At 45.8% G+C, this 20,256-nt stretch overlaps 1 protein-coding gene across 1 annotated transcript in view; it reads right to left on the reverse strand.

Moving 5' to 3' along the window:
- Positions 1-201: 201 nt before the first annotated feature.
- The window catches only part of GLT1D1 (glycosyltransferase 1 domain containing 1), a 126,028-nt gene continuing 105,973 nt past the window's right edge, over positions 202-20,256 (reverse strand). The window contains exon 12 of the mRNA XM_040250584.1: positions 202-2,168. Coding sequence (XP_040106518.1) covers positions 2,007-2,168 — 162 coding nt within the window. The 3' untranslated portion in view covers positions 202-2,006. The remainder of the gene's footprint in view (positions 2,169-20,256) is intronic.

A 20,256-nucleotide genomic window follows, 5' to 3' on the forward strand; every position in this document is an offset into this window, starting at 1 on the left:
GAAACTGAGAGCATCTAGAACATTTACAGAAAAGCATTCTTTTTACGTCTATACTTTGGTATTAAAATAGCAATTGTATTTTAAACCCTTCTTAATGAGTTGCATCAGTGTACTAATATCTGCTTTTACAGAGCAGGAACTGGGGGGTGGGGTGGGTCTGGTTCTTGTTGAATCAGGCTCACAAAAGGAACACACAGGGACTCTTGCTGTACAGCAGACGGTGACACTTTATTCATTTAAAAACATGCCCTTCCCCAAAGGGCATGAGGCATGTGTGTATATTTCTATAAAGATATGGAAGAACTACGCTGAGGTTCAGTGGAGCCAAGCACATACAATATCATTCAACCAGGATGAGAGCAGAGACTCCCAGTGGACCAGGACCAGTATTTTATCAGCAGCAGCATCACTGGTCAGTACCCAGGACAACACTTGGCCTTTTCTTAGGTTGGCATCACTGATTCCAGACTCAGATGGATCTGTCCACTAGGGGTTTGGACTCTGTTTCTCCCTTCCTCTCTTCTCTATGGCCATAGGGGACCCCCAAGTCTCGTCACCCTCAGATGCCACCAAAAAAAAAAAAAAAAGGAGGAGGATGGTGATGGGTATTATTAGAGAATCCTGAGCAATGAGGAGTAGGTTTACCAGATAACTGCCTTTGGGAAGGTCCTCTGTCGTGAGATTGAGGCGTAGTATTAAACTGGAAATGATACGGGACAGAATCTATAAATACGCTGTTTTCATCTCCACGTCATCAGCACTAGAGTTTAAGGTGTTCAAGCAGAGCCTTCCTCTTTTAGGTTTGACTGTTTATAAAAACAGGATGGTTGGAAAGAAAAAAGCCCAAGATGTTGTGAAGTTTGAAGCAAAGATATCATGGGTCTTTCTGCCCCCTCCAGGGTCTGTGGGCATCAGAACAAACCCTAAGGAAACACTTCCTTGGATGGACTCAGAGCTGGCTTCATCTCCTCCTTTGGATCCTGTGGCTTCCAACTTTACCCAAGAAACAGAGCATGTCACGGCCAGTCACCACGGAATGTCCACTGGAAAGTGGGGGTTTCAGGATCCAACAGAGGCAAACGCTGCCACCAAAGAAAACAAGCCCAGTGTTTGGGGGATGCCCCACTGGTGTGGTCAGGGTGTCCTTACAGTGATGGGGACACTTGGTTAAACTCGCCCCATGTTGGACAAGGTCACCGGGACCCACATGCTGGTCCTGAGATGGGCTGGAGGCTGGTGACTTGATCTCCACTCACTGCTGGGTCTCTGAGGCTGAGTCCCTCATGCTGAACCCAGAGTCAGTTCCAGTGTCTTCCAGGTCATGGGTGATGTGGCCTTAGTGCCAACTGATTTTCAACCCCAATTCAACCGGAGGTAGGTGGAGCCTACAGGGTGGAGGAGTGGGGGGTGGTGCTGCCTGCTTATCTAAAGAGATCCGGGCTATCTTACAGTTACATGACTGATTACACACAGCCCTGCTTCCGGAGTTCAGAGATGCAAACCTGCAGAGCCTGGGGGCGCAGCCAGACATCTGTCAGCCCCAGATTTGCTGCAGGGTCTGTACCATGTTAAAAATCGCTGCCAGGACCCCTCTCAGCTGACGTGTCTGATGTTTGCTTTTGTTCCTTGAGAAGGCAGTGGTGGGCTACAGGTCATCAGAAGACAGGAGAGAGGTGTCTACCCTGTGAGGGCTTACAAAATAAGTCCTTGTTAGCCCTAGGAACGTCCTAAAGCAGCTAATCCAACTCTCTCCGTGACTCCCCTTAAAACCAGTGACCGCGCCCCCACCCCAATGAGGACTGCATCTCCAGGAGGTATGATCCGGAAGCACATCTGGGATGTTACTCGGAAGCACAGAGAGGTTTTTGGATGAATCGTCTTGTGACTGATAGGTCTACGATTCCAGTGAACTGGGCTTGGTTTGTACCGGCCAGGCCCCTTGCCCAGAGCTCTGTCCAAGGGAATCCGCCCACAGCTGAGCATCTCACAGCACCAGGCAGGTACTCTTAGTCCTCAGTGCTTCTCTCCAGCGTCCTGACCAGCTGCCTGTAGGTCTGTCTCTCCTCCTGCCACGAATGATACTTTCTCACATACTCCTTTCCGTTGGCCACAATTTTTTTTTCTAATGCTGGATCGCTCACCAGTCTCTTTGCCAGCTGAACAAACTCCTGCAAAAAAGGAGGTGGAGGAGAAAGAGAGGTAAGTAATTGGTGAAATGGGGGATGCAAACACACCTGAAAGCCCAGTAGGCCTTGCTCCTGGTCCCTCTTTTGCCCATTTCCCTTATTCTGGGGAAAAAAAAAATTGCCCTTCAGAGGGATGCAAGTTAGTGCAAAAATTGGGACTGAATAAGAAATTACATACACAAACCACACATGCGCGTGCGCGCACGCACACGCAAGGGTGAACATCATGGAAAAATACTGGAGCCATCAATTATGCTTCCTCCATCTTTCTTTTCTAGATTGCCCAAATTTGCTGTTTCTTACAGTAACTGAGTTCTTACAGTGACTCTTAGATCCATAATTTAGTTCTTCCCTCCTTTGTACTCAGCTGGAAGATGAAGTCAGGTCTTACTCCAGGATCTGAGCTCCTATATTGCAGACAATAGTACCCCTGCCCAGTTTTGTTTCTGTTTTTGTTTTGTTTTTCATTACATTCCTTCATGTTTTCTGGGCACAGAGCATGTCTTCAAATCATGGACATCATCTGGTGGAGTGGAAAAGGTAAGGTTTCTACTGGCCCAGATCTGGGCGCAAATCCTCTTTGAAACACATAACTTGGCTGTGCAGCTTTGGGCAAACTAGTTAACCTCTCGGAATCCCACACTGATCATCTCCCAAGGGGCAGTGATCACTTGACAGACAAGCCCTGCCCTGCCCCTGACTCCATAGGGGAGAGGGGATTTAACCGGCCTCAATTTTCTAGACTTTGCTTCTGGTGCTCAGCTTCAGAGTGAGGAAGTCTACATTGCTCTATGTTTATCCATACTTTTTGTAGACACTGATGCAATAAAAAGTGGCCACCTCTTTTAATAATTAAAAATAATTTTTTTGTTTTGGATTCACTGTGAGCAGGTGGGATCTTAGCTCCTTGACCAGGGATCAAACCTGCAGTCCCTGGATTTGAAGCACAGAGTCTTAACCAGTGGACTGCCAGAGAAGTCCCCAAGTGCACACTTAGTTGCTCAGTTGTGTCTGACTCTTTGCAACCCCATGGACTGTAGCCCACCAGGCTCCTCTGTCCATGGGATTCTCTAGGCAAGAATACTGGAGTGGGTTGCCATTCCCTTCTCCAGGGGATCTTCCCAACCCAGGGATTGAACCCAGGTCTTCTGCGTTGCAGGCAGATTCTTTTTTTTTTTTTTTCCACATTAGTAATGTTTTATTTGAAGTGAGTTAGCATGCACACACTAGAGAATAAGTATATAATTTTCTTTGTACTGTATTTTCTATCTTGTGGTATATATTAAATGTCACAAAGCATATTTTAAAAGGAAAGGGAAGAAACTGGGGTATGGCATTCTGTGTCTGTGTGTGCTCAGCTGCTCAGCCATGTCTGACTCTTTGAGATCCCATAGACTATAGCCCACCAGGTTCCTCCGTCCATGGAATTCTCCCAGCAGGAATATTAGAGTAGGTTGCCATTTTCTACTGCAGGGGACCTTCCTGACCCAGGAATTGAACCCATGACTCTTGCACCTCCTGTATTAGCAGGTGGATTCTTTACCACTTAACCACCTGGGAAACCCAATGTATTCAGCTAATAAGTGGTTGATTGGTGACATTGCAATATTTTTTCCTTTATACATCAATTCCATTTCTGGTGCTACGGACCCAGCATGGGATAGGAGAAGTGAAGCCTGAGGGTCACTTAAAATTACATGACAGTAAGGTTACCACATAGTTAGAGCGGTATAGCGACAAAATACAGAGGAGACAATGGCACCCCACTCCAGTACTCTTGCCTGGAAAATCCCATGGATGGAGGAGAAGCCCAGTGGGCTGCAGTCCATGGAGTCACTACAAGTCAGACAGGAGTGATCGACTTCACTTTCACTTTTCACTTTCAGGCATTGGAGAAGGAAATGGCAACCCACTCCAGTATTCTTGCCTGGAGAATCCCAGGGATGGTGGAGCCTGGTGGGCTGCCGTCTATGGGGTCGCACAGAGTCAGACACGACTGAAGTGACTTAGCAGCAGTAGCAGTAGCAGCAGCAACAAAATGAAAAGAGGCTTATCTTTCAGCCTTGCGTGACTGGACCACACTGCAGGCAGATTCTTTACCACCTGAGTGACGAAGGAAGCCCAAAATAAAGTAAGACTGCCAGAGAAATCCCAAAGTGGCCACTTTTTAATAAGGGTTTAAAGAGTTTAAGGGTTAAGGGTTTAATCAAAACCCTTCATAACTGGAAAGAATTAGAATTGTTTTGATTGCTAAAGAGTATTCAGAGAGAGGAAAGGAACATGCATTATTTATTATGCTTGCACATAAGTCAAAGCAGTGCTCATAAGCCAGGAGGCCTGCATTTAAATTCACACCCTACCATTTTCTGGTTGGGTTGATTGTTTTTTTGATACTGAGATGCATCAGCTATTTGTATATTTTGGAGAATAATCCCTTGTCAGTTAAAGAAAGTGAAAGTGAAGTTGCTCAGTCATGTCCAACTCTTTGCGACCCCATGGACTGTAACCTACCAGGTTGCTCCATCCATGGGATTTTCCAGGCAAGAACACTGGAGTGGGTTGCCATTTTCTTCTCCAGGAGATCTTCCCGAACCAGGGATTGAACCCGGGTCTCCCGCATTGTAGGCAGACACTTGATCATCTGAGCCATCAGTTAACTTGTTGGCAAATATTTTCTCCCATTCAGAGAGTTATCTTTTCATCTCATAGTTTCCTTTGCTGTGCAAAAGTCTTCAAGTTTAATTTGGTCCCATTTGTTTAATTTTTTGTTGTTGTTACTCTAGGAGGTGGGTCAAAAAAAAGATCTTGCTGTGATTTATGTCCAAGAGGAGATGGATAAAGAAGATGTGGTACATATATACAATGGAATATTACTCAGCCCTGAAAAAGAACAAATCTGTGCCATTTGCAGAGATGTGGATGGACCCAGAGGCTATCATACAGAATGAAGTAAGTCAGAAAGAGAAAAACAAATATCATACAATATAATGTATATGTGGAATCTAGAAAAATTAAACAGATGAACTTATCTGCAAAGCAGGAATAGAGTCACAGATATTGAGGACAAATGTATGGATACTAAGCAGGGGAAGAGGGTGGGATGAATTGGGAGATTGGGATTGACATATATACCATACTGTGGTTAAAATAGGTAACTAACGAGAACCTACTGTATAGCATAGGAAGCTCTGCTTAATGCCCTGTGGTGACCGAAGTGGGAAGGAAATCCAAAAAAGAGGGGATATATGTATACATATAGCTGATTCCCTTTGCTGTAAAGTAGAAACTAACACACATTGCAAAGCAACTGTACTCCAATAAAAATTAATGAAAAACAATCACAGAAGTGATCCTGGATGCATTTTGTAACCTGAGCCTCAGTTTCTTCATCTTTAAAATAGGAATAATAACAGTACCTAGGGCTTCCCAGGGGGTTCCGTGGTAAAGAATCCGCCTGCCAATGCAGGAGATGGAGGTTCGATCCCTGGGTCTGGAAGATCCCCTGGAGAACGGAATGACTACTCACTCCAGTATTCTTCCCTGGAGAATTCCATGGACAGAGGAGCCTGGCAGGGCTACAATCCATGGGATGGTAAAAAGTTGGACACGACTTAGCAACTAAACAACTAAAAAAAAAAGTACCTGCTTTGTAGCATGCTGAGAGGATTTAATGAGTTAATACAAAGAATTCAGGGCAGAGCCTAGCACAGACTTAGCTATCATTATTATTATGATTCACCAACTTGTGTAAATTCCAATAAAACAACAGAGATTAATACATAATGCTTTGCTGTTTGCAAGGAACATCCACATACTCTCAAAATTATTGTTAATTAAATGTTGGATGATTTTTATAGCTAGCAATATAAATAGCAATATTTACAATAGAGTAGAATTTTATTTTTAAGCAGTATGCATACACTTTATGGTAAATTGGTATTCTTTTTATAATAAAAATATAACATATTTATTCTCATCTCATAGGATAACAACATCCTTATTAAAGTTATTCTAGAGGCTTATAGCTTTGATACATTATTTTAAGATGCTGGTCATATCTTTGATTTACCGTTACAGAGACTTTGGCTAAAACTCACCCCCCGCCCGGCTTATGATTTCTGTAGAATCTATGACCGTTTTACAACAGAGTCCTGAATGATAGAGTTTCTAGGAATAGGATGTGATAAAGCACACTGTTTATTCCTCTCCGCATGTGAGACTGAACAACAACAAAAAAAAAACATAGACTGAAATAAAGCAAGAGAGAGTAGGGTGAAGAGAGAGAAATGTCTTTGCCGCTGGCATAGAACCCTGGACACGGGCCGAAAGAAAAGAAAGAATAAAATCGCACTCTGGAATGTTGAGAGTCACTCTCTGAGGCTCTGAAATTTTTTCTTCTGAGCTGAAACAGCTCCCCATTTCAACTAAGGCACTATTCTGAACACACTCGTGCAGACAATGAGAAAACTATGTTGACATGCTCTGTCATTCACTCTGTGCAAGATGGTGGCCACAGCCCTTCCACCCCTTTCATGAACGTCTCTTTGCAATAGGACCTGCCCACTCCTCCCATAAAGTGAGGAGGAGATCTATTTCCCCATCTCCTGAATCTAGGCTGGTCCTGGAATTTCCTTTAACTAACAGACTAGGTCAGAAGTAATGTTGTCTGACTTCCAAACAAAGCTTCAAAAGGCCTTACAGCTCCCGCCCTTGCCATCATGGGGCCCTGAGGTCACCCCACAAAGAAGCCTGAGATAGCCTCCTGAAGACAAAAGACCACTTTGACAGAGAATCCTGGCTACCACCTGCATCACAACCAGACACTCATCCAATGGACCAAAGAACCATGCTATAAGAGCTGTAGCAAAACTTCCAGGGTCTTTCCTGGTGGTCCAGGGGTTAGGAGTCTGCCTGCCAATGCAGGGGACACAGGTTCGATCCCTGGTGCAGGAGGATCCCACATGCGGTGGAGCAACTAAGCCCGTGCACCACAACTACTGAGCCCTCATGGCTAGAGCCTGTGCTCTGCAACAAGAGAAGCCATCACAAATGAGAAGCCCGTGCACCACAGCTAGAGAGTAGACCTTGTTGGCCACAGCTAGAGAAAGCCCAAGTGTAGCAACAACACTCAGTGCAGTCAAAACTAAATAAAAAATTTTCAAAAAAATTCCAGGAAACAAGTACAATGCCAATTCATCATGATCCCAACCAAAGCCCCACGGCATCTACATACCTGCAGAACTCGTCAGAACACTCACCATCTGACTGCCAAATCCTGGTTGGGAAGGGGAGTGTTCATCACTCATGTAATGATCTATTCTTGAAAATTACTCATGATAATAACTTATGAGGCATTAAAGGATGCATAGCAAAGAAGAACTAAACAGCCTCTTGATGAAAGTGAAAGAGAAGAGTGAAAACATTGGCTTAAAACTCAACATTTAAAAAACTAAGATCATGGCATCTGGTCCCATCACTTCATGGGAAATAGATGGGGAAACAATGGAAAGTGACAGACTTTATTTTTTTGGGCTCCAAAATCACTGCAGATGGTGACTGCAGCCATGAAATTAAAAGACGCTTGATCCTTGGAAGAAAAGCTATGACCAACCTAAACAGTATATTAAAAAGCAGAGAAATCACTTTGCCAACAAAGGTTTATCTTGTCAAAGCTGTGGTTTTTTCCAGTAGTCATGTATGGATGTGAGAGTTGAACTATAAAGAAAGCTGAGTGCCGAAGAACAGATGCTTTTGAACTGTAGTGTTGGAGAAGACTCTTCAGAGTCCCTTGGACTGCAAGGAGACCAAACCAGTCCATCCTAAAGGAAATCAGTCCTGAATCTTCACTGGAAGGACTGATGTTGAAGCTGAAACTCCAATACTTTGGCCACCTGATGTGAAGAGCTGACTCATTGGAAAAGACCCTGATACTGGGAAAGATTGAGAGCAGGAGGAGAAGGGGACGACAAAGGATGAGATGGTTGGATGGCATCACTGACTCAATGGACATGAGTTTGGGCAAGCTCCAGGAGTTGGTGATGGACAAGGAAGCCCGGCGTGCTGCAGTCCTTGGGGTTGCAAAGAGTTGGATATGATTGAGCCACTGAACTGTAACTGTAACACTAAAACAAGTAAAAGAAAATAGAAACCAAATATTAGAATCCCACCTCTTAAAATCAGAGTTGGAAATTCAGGTGCCTGCCTCTTAGGCCCTGGCAGGGAAGAGTCAAACCCCAGCTGCCTTGGTGAGTAGAGGCCTCTGCTTGCCTCCACATTTCCCATTATCTTCAAGAGAAATTGAAATTCTGAATATTTATGTAAAGGCACTCCATGTTAAATATCAACAGCTAATTCAAAATCTTAAGTATACAGCAAAACTAAACAAAACATGTTTGCAGACTAGATCTAGCCCAGGACCAGTGGTGTGCGAACCCTGGCGTAGGTTATAGGTTTCAAAAACTTTTTTTTAAAAAATCATGCAAATAAGTAGAGTTTTGCTTTCATAATTATTCAATTAGTTGTTGACCATTTTCAGAGTTTTCTTCCTTTCTGAGTGGTAGAAAAACTGGCGGAAAAACTTCTCACTGAGAAATAAGTCAGAAAGAGGACAATAAATACTATATGTAAGTTACAAGTGGAATCTAAAAAAATAAAATGAAGGAATGACTATAACAAAACAGACTCACAAATACAGAGACCAAACCAGTGGTTACCAGAGAGGAGAAGTAAGTGGGGAGAGGTGAGGCAGGGGTATGGGATTAACAGGTACAAGCTATTACAAAATAAACAAGCTACAAGGATATATTGCACAGCACAGGAAATACAGTCAATATTTTATAGTAATTTTAAATAGAATATAATGTGTAAAAATAATGAATCACCACATTGTATACTTGAGACTAATTTAATATTGTAAATCAACTATATCTCAATTAATTTTTTTTTATCACTGACTCTTTTCAACCTGCCTTGTTGCCCTGAGGCAACAACCAGATGCAGGGCATGAGAAGCTGTCCATTTCACAGGATGGATAGTTAGACCTCTGTTGGGAGCCTTCACGTAACCATGTCAGCTGAAAGCGTTGGGCAGAGGGAAACCCCTCAACAGGAAACAAATGACCCACATAGAGAGAACATGAGAGCTAGCAGACTGAACATGGGCTGGTTTTAAAGAACACTGCATTCCGAAAACCTGTGAGTGATACATACTTATTCTTACTGGAAGAGCAAACGTCAATCACATAAAAACTCTGCATTTCAGGCTCGGGGTGTATGTTCAATTAAACAGCCCCAAAGCTGCTTCTGTGAGTCGGACACGACTGAGCGACTTCACTTTCACTTTTCACTTTTAGGCATTGGAGAAGGAAATGGCAACCCATTCCAGTGTTCTTGCCTGGAGAATCCCAGGGGCGGTGGAGCCTGGTGGGCTGCTGCACAGAGTCGGACACGACTGAAGCAACTTGGCAGCAGCAGCAAAGCTGCTTCTGCAGATGCTTTGAATACAACTCACTGATGGGAGAAATTGACAAGGAGCTTTCTGAAGACTGACAGATGTGCTGTCATTAAGATTGTGGTTTTCCCCGGGGCTTTCTTGCATGGAATCCTGCAGTTAATTAAGGTTCTGTCTGTACGTCTGGTTCTCAAACTTTGCCATAAGATTCTGATTGGATAGGTTGGGGATGGGGTCCAGGAGTGTTGTCTTAGTCTGTTTGAGCAGAGACATCACTTAGGTCCATCTAGTCAAAGCTATGGTTTTTCCAGTAGTGATGTATGGATATAAGAGTTGGACCATAAAGAAGGCTGAGGGCCAAAGAATTGATGCTTTTGAACTGTGGTGTTTGAGGAGACTCTTGAGAGTCCCTTGGACAGCAAGGAAATCAAACCAGTCCAAACTAGAGGAAATGAACCCTGAATATTCGTTGGAGGGACTGATGCTGAAGTTGAAGCTCCAATACTTTGGCCACCTGAGTGTTGACTCACTGGAAGAGAAGCTGATGCTGGGAGAGACTGAGGGCAGCAGAAGGGGGCAACAGAGGATGAGATGATTGGATGGCATCATTGACTCAATGAACATGAGTTTGAGCAAACTCTGGGAGACAGTGAAGGACAGGGAAGCCTGGCATGCTGCAGTCATGGGGTCTCAAAGAGTGGGACATGACTCAACAACAACAACAATAGAATACCAGAGGCTGGGCAGGGTGGGGGGCGGGGGGGGGGCAGTGTGCAGCTCCTAAACAGCAAACATTTACTTAGCACAGTTCTGGAGGCTGAAAAGATCTGTTTCTTAATTCACAGATGGCCATTTTCTCATTATAATCTCATGTGGCAGAAGGAATCAGAGATCTTTGTGGGGTCGTTTTAAAAAAAATTGGTTAATTTTCGGCTGCGATGGGTCTTCGTTGCTGCACACAGGCTTTCTCTAGCTGCACTGAGCAGGGCTCTCCTTTGCTGCAGTGTGAGAGCTTCTCCTTGTGGTGGCTTCTCTTGTTGCTGAGCACAGGCTCTAGGCACAAGGGCTTCAGGAGCTGCACCTTGTGGGCTCTAGAGAGCAAGGACTCAGTGGTTGCATTGCATGGGCTCAGCTGCTGCTCAGCATGTGGAATCTTTCCAGAGCAGGGACTGAACCTGTGTCCCCTGCATTGGCAGGCAGAGTCTTAACCACTGGACCACCAGGGAAGTCCATGTACGGTCTTTTTTATTAGGGCTCTAACTCCATTCATGAGGACCCCACCTTCACGTCCTAATGGACTATTGGAGGCCCCGCCTCCTCACACCATCACAGGAGAGGTTAGAATTTCAACATGTGGATTTCAGGGTGGGTGTGTGGAGGCACAAACATTTGGTCCATGATACATGGGTGTTTTCTAATAGTTCTCCACCCCTCCCCAGGTGATTCTGGCCTAAGATGGACCACTGTGCCTACCTTATTTTACACAAGTTATTAGGCCACAGAATAGATTGATCTTATTGGAAACTGCCAGTTGTGAGAATCTCACTTCAAGATCCATCTAGAAAAGTCTATTTTTCTTATGTGCAACACCATTCACTGGTCTAGTGTTACGCTCTAGCTAAATGCCACATTTCGCAATGATGGGTATGTAAACATAACTACATAATACTCCCAACTGTCTGCATATATTAGCTATTCTCTCGACTCCTGCCATTAAGTAAAGTGGGGGCCACTCATAAGAATGTACAAATAGTATTGGAATTACTTAGCATAAACCTCCAGCCTGTGTGCGTTCTACGTAGCTTCAGTTGTGTCCGACTCTTTTCAACTCCATGGACTGTAGCCCGCCAGGCTCCTCTGTCCATGGGATTCTCCAGGCAAGAATAGAGGAGTGGGTTGCCATGCCCTCCTCCAGGGGATCTTCCCAACCCAGGGATCAAACTCGCATCTCTTATTTCTCCTGCATTGGCAGGCAGGTTCTTTACCACTAATTTATGGTAATCATAAATTTGTTTCCTATATTTCGGTGTCTATTTCTGTTTCATAAATAAGTTCATTTGTGCCATATTTTAGATTCCATATATAAGCAATATCACATGATATGTGTCTTTGTCTGACTTACATTTCACTTATTCTGACGATCTCTGGGTCCATCCATGTTGCTACAAACGGCATTGTTTCATTCTTTTTTACGGCTGAGTAGTATTCTCTTGTATCTATGTCCCTACGTCTTCTTCATCCATTCATCTGTTGATGGACACGTGTTACTTTTATGTCCTGGCCATTGTGAATAGTGCTGCTATGAATGTTGGGATGCATGTATCTTTTCAGATACATGAGTGCCCTGGGCCACTTGGTGAGAAAGTGAACCACCTTTCAATTCTCGTCTGTGCCTGGTTGAGTCAGGCAGAAGACCTCAGTGAGGTGCCAGCCTGTTCCCTAACTTCTCAACGATGACTCCTGATCCAGGGTGGCCAGAATCAGGCAGAATTGGACAATGACAACAGCCAACATTGACCATGTTTCAGCATACAGGATTGTAGGTTACGTGTGTGTGCGCCCAGTTGCTTCAGTCGTATCCAAGTCTTTGAGACCCTGTGGATCATAGCCTGCCAGGCTCCTCTGCCCACAGGGATTCTCCAGGCAAGAATACTGGAGTGGGTTGCCGTGCCCTCCTCCCAGGGATATTCCTGGCCCAGGGGCTGAACCGTCGTCTCCTGCACCTAATGCATTGAAGGCAATTTCTTTACCTATTGAGCCATCCCTGAAACCCAATAAGATGCTTAAGTACCCTTTTATTAACATATATCCTCCAGCAGGTCTAAGACAGAGCCCCGTAAACAACACAATGAAACTTCCGACTCAAACTATGAATAGTCCCACCCAGCAGGACAAACAAAGCCACGAATAACTTCACATCAGCTCAGATAGGAGTTTGCTGCCAAGGGAGTTTTGGCACCCAATTTACTAAAAATAAAATTGTTTCTTCAAGTGTTTTTGGGGATTTTGGAATTGCAGGAAAAGGGCACGAACTCTGTGCTATGACTACGATTCCTTTCACAGAAACATGGGGGAACAGAGAGGTCCAGGAACCTGCCCGAGGTAGCACAGCAGAAAGTATCAGAAATGGGAAGTAAGCTCAGACCGTGCAGCCCCAGGGCCAAGGTTGCTTCACAGCAGGATGGAGTAAGTCCACAAAGCTATCACGTGGATCCACGGGACTCGGGACCTACTGATGAAGCTAAAGGCAAAGGATGGTGGACATTCTGTCTCTATCTTCCTTCCCAGATTCCTCTCAGAGCATCAGCTCAAATACACGAGCTGGCAGAACATTGCCTTTGCTATGCTGACAGCTCTGGAGGCAGGGAAGAGGAGGATGGCAGGAAGGAAAGGGAAGAAAATGAGAAACGGCTTTGGAGAGAAGAGGTGGACACGGGAGATGGTCCTGGTGGACACGTTACCAGTGGTCAAATGTCAGAGGGAAAGAGCAAAACCCGGAAGAAATGTGCAAGTTAATCTGCAATTAAGTCATCCTGGTCATGCTTTGCGGGGATGCTGTGAGCATGACGTTGACAGTGTCACCCAAGGATCGCTGACTTCAGGTGGAAAGAACTACCTAAGGAGGGACACCTCGAAGTCCAGGCAGAGCTCAGGGGCCAAGGCTGTCATCGGCTACTTTGCAAAGAAAACAGGGAAAGACAGTAGTTCAATCACACCTGGACAGCACGCAGCGTAGAGTCACATCACACTCAAATAACCGAAGGTGTTTACCAGAAAGATGATCCCTTTAATGCCCTGGTCTAAGTACGTCTCCCACTAGTTACTGGATACCCATCTGTGCCAGGACCATCACGAGGGGGCTGCATGAAAAAACCAGCATGACTGCCACTCTGGGGAGCATCCAGTCTAGGGTGGGGGTTGGGGAGTGAGGCTGTGGATAAATGCGCATGTCTGAACTGTGCAGAGGGTTACGGAGGAAAAATACAGGATGAGGGGGATAGAGAATATGGGGTGGGAAATGAGGTGATAGATTGGGGGCCACCAAAAGCCTCTCGAGAAAGAGACAGCGAAGTTGGCGGGGGGAGGATGCTCCTGGGGCCCTGGATGTGAGTGGAACCGGGCAGGAGGAAGGGGCAGGGAGATCAGAGCAGGGGAGTGAGGGGGCTGACGGAGGCCTGGGGAACTGAGACGGGAACTGCATGTTCTCTGCAGCCAAGGGAAGTCACCCAGGGCTTTTCTACTGGAATGGATGGACAGGATCTGAGTTTTTTTTTTTAATTTCTTTTTTAAAAGATTTATTTGTATGTTTTGGCTATTGTGGGTCTTCGCTGCTGCACACTGGCTTTCTCTAGTTGCAAGGAGTGGGGGCTACTCTTTAGTTGTGGTACGCAGGCTTCTCATTGCGGTGGCTTCTCTTGTTGCGGAGGACAGACTCTAGGCATGCTGGCTTCAGTAGTTGTGGCCCATGGGCTTAGTTGCTCTGCGGCATGTAGGATATTCCCAGACCAGGGATGGAACCTGTGTCCCCTGAATTGGAAGGCAGATTCTTAACCACTGGACCACCTCGAAAGTCCCAAGATCTGCACTGTATAAAGGTCCCTTTGGCGGCCAGGAGGAGAGTGCATGGGTGGAATGGTGGAGGCTGTTATAACCATCCAGACAAGACCCAGTCATGACTCAGAAGAGTACTGGTTGAGCAGTATTCTGGGGACAGAGTCCCCGAGAGACAGACAGAAGCAGCACAGATACAGGTGCGGGGCTCCTGGTGTGCACTCACTGCCTCAGTTGCCGCAGACAAAGGCGGTAGCCCCTGGGAAGGGGGCTTGAGTCGGCTGCCAGGGTCCCCCTTCCTTCTCCTATAGCATCATCCCTTGTGCCTGCAGTCCCCAAAGATTCTAAACAGGCCACCTGGCTGAATTCCGCAAGTGCTAGGAAGCCACTGGCATCTCTTTGCTCTGAACTCTAGGATCAACTTCAAAGGCACCTACAGGGCTGATTGCTAGAGCAAGCTGTGCACCACATTGCTGTCCTGACATCTAGTCACTAGAAGAGTCCCCCAGGCCCCTGGGAAGAGGAACTCAGAGAGTGACGGGCAGGGAATTGGCTGGCAGCTCTGGGGAGAGATGGGCTTCCCTGATAGCTCAGCTGGTAAAGAATCCACCTGCAATGCAGGAGACCCCAGTTAGATTCCTAGGTGGGGAAGATCCACTGAAGAAAGGATAGGCTACCCACTCCAGTATTCTTGGGCTTCCCTGGTGGCTCAGCTGCCTGCAAAGCAGAAGACTTGGGTTCGATCCCTGGGTTGGGAAGATCCCCTGGAGAAGGGAAAGGCTACACACTCCAGTATTATGGCCTGGAGAATTGCATGGACTGTATAGTCCCTGGGGTCGCAAAGAGCTGGACAAGACTGAGCGACTTACTTCACTCACTGGGGACAGAGGGTCCCTTCGGTGTGGTCAGGGCAGGTCACAAAGGCCACTCTCCTAATTGCAAGCCCCCTAACTACAATGAAATTTTTAAAAAATACTTATTTCTTTGGCTGTGCTAGGTCTTAGTTGTGGCACACTGGATCTTTAGTTCTGACATGCAAACTCTTAGTTGCAGCATGTGGGATCTAGTTCCCTGACCAGGGATCAAACCCCTACATTGGAAGCATGGAGTCTTAGCCATTGGACCACCAGAGAAGTCCCCAGTTCCTTGTTTTTTTTTTTTAATCAAATTCTATTGCATGGTGCATAGATTGCAAAACAGTTATTCCTCTTAAAGCATGCTGAATGGGTATTTTTTACACAAGGACACATATTCTGCATCATGGTGACTAGGGATGGTCAAAGCCTTGAAATTGAATATATTCATATTTAATGAAGTAATGAAAACCTCTCACTTTCAAAAAACAAAAAAGCCCCCAAACTATAATGTGCTTGTTCACAAGCACAGTGGACCTGCACAGTGGGCGGGTCCCAGAAGCCCAGAAGCAGGCCACCGGCAGAGGTCAGGCCAGAAGGTCAAGTCCGAGATGCTTTCTCCTGCCCTGGAAAGGCAAATGAAAACTCTACAGTTGGGGAAAAAAACAAACACCTGTCTGTCTTCCTCCTATTCTAGGGGAATGTCAGACTTTGCCTGATGGCCTGAAGCAAGAGCCTAGACCAGAGCCAGGAAGGGCCCTGCGCTCCATCCTTGATATGCCGCCTGGCCTGGCCTGGCCTTTCCTGAGCATTGAGCCCCACCTGGTGGCTCTGCGCTCGTCTTCAGCTGGCCAAGTCTGGCTCCATGCACCATCGCTCAGTGCTGTGCCCACCCGGGCCATACCTTGCCATCTGTGTCCTTCTGATCCCACACACCAGCCACAGGCAGAGAAGCCAAGGAGGATTGGAACTTAGAAAGACGTCCGCTCTCCCCAGGGACTTGGACAAAATCATGAGCAGAATCCTTTTAGAGGACGGTCCTGTGGGAAAGTGTCCCTTCTTTCCCCAAACGAGAGAAGGGGAAGGAGGGAGAGAGAGAGAGATGGAGAGGGAGACAGAGACCGAAAGAGAGATACAGATGTGTGTCAGGGAGACAGACACAGATAGAGGGAGAGAGACGGAAACAGAGGCAAAGTCAAAAACAGACAGCAATAAAGGAGAGACAGAGACACAGAGAGGAGTAGAGACCCACACAGACACAGAGTGGAGGGGGCTCCAGAGACACAGACCCAGAGACAGAGAAAGAGAGAGAGACACACAGACGGAAGCGGGAGAGTCAGAGAGTGAGAGCCAGAGGCAAAGGGAGAGACAAGGACATACAGAGACAGAAGGAGAGACAGACAGAGAAAGGAGAGACAGAGTGAGTGAAAGACAAAGAGAGACATGGACACAGAGAAGGAGACAGAGGCAGAGGGAGAGGTGGCCACAGGAGGAACCCTGCGCAAAGGCTCTCAGGAACAGCCGAGCAGACTCTGCCATCAGGCTGCGGGTTCAAGTCCCTGTCCCACCACCTCCAGCTGAACTAAGGCAAACCACTTACCCTCTCTGGGCGCAGCATGGTAACGCCTGTGTGGGGTTCTTGTGAGAAATAATGAGAAATGTGCAAAGTCCGTCCAAGGGCACCCAGCACCCAGAGGAGGTCAGGCTGGGACCACCTGCCCCATCACACACACCCTCTCCTGAGAGCAGTTCCACCAGGCACGCAGCCCCACCACCCACTCTGCACTCTGGAAGTGTGGCCAGTGCAGCCGAGGAACCGCATTTTAATTATTCACTTGAGTGGACTTAAATTTAAATTTTAAAACTGGTGCTTGACTCAGGTATTGCACAGCTTTTCAAGTATATTTGGAACAGCCTGCATGCGTGCATCTACTTTCCCAACTGCAAACGGCATGGAGTCTCAATGCAAACCAAGTAGTTCAATACAAATTTAATCTCTAAATGGAGATGAGCTGGTGTGTAAAATGCACACAAGATTTCAGAGACTTAAAAAAAAAAAGAATGTAAAGAACTCATTAAACAGTATTCATATTGGGCTTCCCTAGTGGTTGAGTGGTTGGGAGTCCACTGGTCAATGCAGGGACATGGGTTTGATCCCTGGTCCAGGAAGATCTCACATGGTGCAGAGCAACTAAGCCTGTGCGCCACAACTGCTGAAGCCCACATGCCTAGAGCCGGTGCTCTGCAACAAGCGAAGCCTGCTCATTGCAACAAAGAGGAGCCCCTGTTCACTGAAACTAGAGGAAGTCCAGATGCAACAACGAAGAACCAGACCGACCACAAATAAATCTTTAAAAAAATATTTCTATCGATTACATGTTGAGAGGATGCAAGTTTGGCTAGATGGAGCTAAATAAAACATATTGTATTATTGATATGAATTTCATCTGTTTCTTTTTATTTTCTTTGAACGTGGCTATTAGGAAATTGTAACTCCCACACGTGGTTGGACTCACCTTGGTCCCGGGACAAATACCAGCCATGCACCTGATCCCAGATTTTCAAGCAGACAGTCATTTGGTTCAGGTTCAAAGCTGTCATCTCAACATAATTATCAATAGCATCCCCTTTGAGACTCCACTGGCAGTCCAGTGATTAAGGCTCTGCACTTCCAATGCAGAGGACATGGGTTTAATCCCTGATCAGGGAAATAAGACCCCACATGCCGCAAAGTACGGCCAAAAGATTAAACACAATAATAATAACACCACTTTCACTCTCAAAGGTATCCTGGTTTTGCACAGTGAACAATACGGTCACCCAAAAGGGCAAATCCAAGTAAATAAATGTTGTATTGACTTGTGATTTAGTTCACCCATAGTTTGCCCTGGCCTTTGACTGTATGGACCACAACAAACTCTGGAAAATTTTTAAAGAGATGGGAATACCAGACGACCTGACCTGCCTCTTGAGAAATCTGTATGCAGGTCAGGAAGCAACAGTTAGAACTGGACATGGAACAGACTAGTTCCAAATAGGGAAAAGAGTACATCAAGCCTGTATATTGTCACCCTGTTTATTTAACTTACATGCAGAGTACATCATGAGAAACTCTAGGCTGGATGAAGCACAAGCTGGAATCAAGACTGCCGGGAGAAATATCAATAACCTCAGATATGCAGATGACTTCACTCTTATGGCAAAAGCAAGGAAGAACTAAAGAGCCTCTTGATGAAAGTAAAAATAGGAGAGTGAAAAAGTTGGCTTAAAGCTCAACATTCAGAAAACAAAGATCCTGGCATCTGGTCCCACCACTTCATGGCAGATAGATGGGGAAACAGTGGAAACAGTGTCAGACTTTATTTTGGGGGGCTCCAAAATCACTGCAGATGGTGATTGCAGCCATGAAATTAAAAGACGCTTGCTCCTTGGAAGAAAAGCTATGGCCAACCTAGACAGGATATTAAAAAGCAGAGACATTACTTTGCCAACAAAAGTTCATCTTATCAAAGCTATGGTTTTTCCAGTAGTCATGTATGGATGTGAGAGTTGGACTATAAAGAAACCTGAGTGCTGAAGAATTGATGCTTTTGAACTGTGGTACTGGAGAAGACTCTTCAGAGTCCCTTGGACTGCAAGGAGATCAGACCAGTCCATCCTAAAGGAAATCAGTCCTGAATATTCACTGGAAGGACTGATGTTGAAGCTGAAACTCCAATACTATGGCCACCTGATACGAAGAACTGACTCATTTGAAAAGACCCTGATGAAAGACTGAAGGCAGGAGGAGAAGGGGACAACAAAGGATGAGATGGTTGGATGACATCACCGACTCAGTGGACATGAGTTTGAGTAAACTCCTGGAGCTGGCGATGGACAGGGTGGCCTGGCTTGCTGCAGTCCATGGAGTCTCAAAGAGTCAGACACGACTGAGCGACTGAACTGAACTGAACTGAGTTTGCCCTGAGTTTCCTTTGGGCTTCAGTGGAAATCTGATCAACATTGAACATTCATCTGTGCTTTTACATTTGAAGGGACTGGTTGGGGGCTTATATATCACGTGTTCATGCTAAGTTCACTCAGTCGTGTCTGACTCTTTTCGACCCCGTGGGCTCTAGCCCTCCAGGCTCCTCTGTCCATGGGATTTTTCCAGGCACTGGAGTGGGTTGCCATGCCTCCTCCAGGGGATCTTCCCGACCCAGGGACTGAACCCACATCTCATGTCTCCTACATTGGCAGGCGGGTTCTTTACCACCAGCGCCACTCATTTAATATCCAAGAATCCTAAATGTTTCACTAAAAAGTTAAAAATTTGCTTTACAAATACCATATATTGACGCATATATATGGAATCTAGAAAGATGGTACTGATGAACCTATTCACAGGGCAGCAATGGAGACGCAGACGTAGAGAACAGGCTTGTGGACAAGGTGGGGGAGAGGAAGGAGAGGGTGAGACGAATGGCGAGAATAGCACAGAAGCATATACATGGACACATGAAAAATAGCTAGCCAATGAAATTTGCTGTATGACTCAGGGAACTCAAACCGGGGCTCTGTAACAACTGAGAGGGGTGGGAAATAGTGGAAGGTGGGAGGGAGGTTCAAGAGGGATGGGACATATGTACACCTATAGCTAATTCATGCTGACGTATGACAGATATCAAATCAATATTGTAAAGCAATCATCAATCAAAATAAATCGAATTAAAAAGTTAAAAACTTGTTTTGAATAAAAAGAGAAATGATATTTTGCATGACGCTGGCCAGATCTCACAAGGAGAACGTCTCACTGTATTGAGCCTAATTCCAATGCTAAAGTCTAAGAGCTCTGCAGACTATATAGCTCCCAGGGGACAGCCAATGACATCACCCAGCGGTCAGCACCGTGAATATGATTAACTCTGTATCCACACAGCTCTCCTCTGAGACCAAGGACGGAACTTAACCCCATGTGCTTTCTGCTGTTCCCCAAAAGCCAGCATCATTATCTCCATCTTACGGATCAAGGACTGAGCCCAGGAAGAAGAAATGTGTCCAGGATCACTCATATTTCGAGCAGAAAACTCAAGTTCCAAACACAACCTGAAGGAGGCTGCTATGTCTCCAACATGCCTCACTTCTTCCAAACCTGAAACTTCTGATTGACTATCAAACAGTCTTAGTAAAAGTGTATGCTGAACACAAAAGAAGAGAGGCCGGAACAAAATACACAC

Source organism: Oryx dammah, unplaced genomic scaffold (genome assembly GCF_014754425.2).
Source record: "Oryx dammah isolate SB20612 unplaced genomic scaffold, SCBI_Odam_1.1 HiC_scaffold_12, whole genome shotgun sequence".
NCBI classification, from domain to species: domain Eukaryota; kingdom Metazoa; phylum Chordata; class Mammalia; order Artiodactyla; family Bovidae; genus Oryx; species Oryx dammah.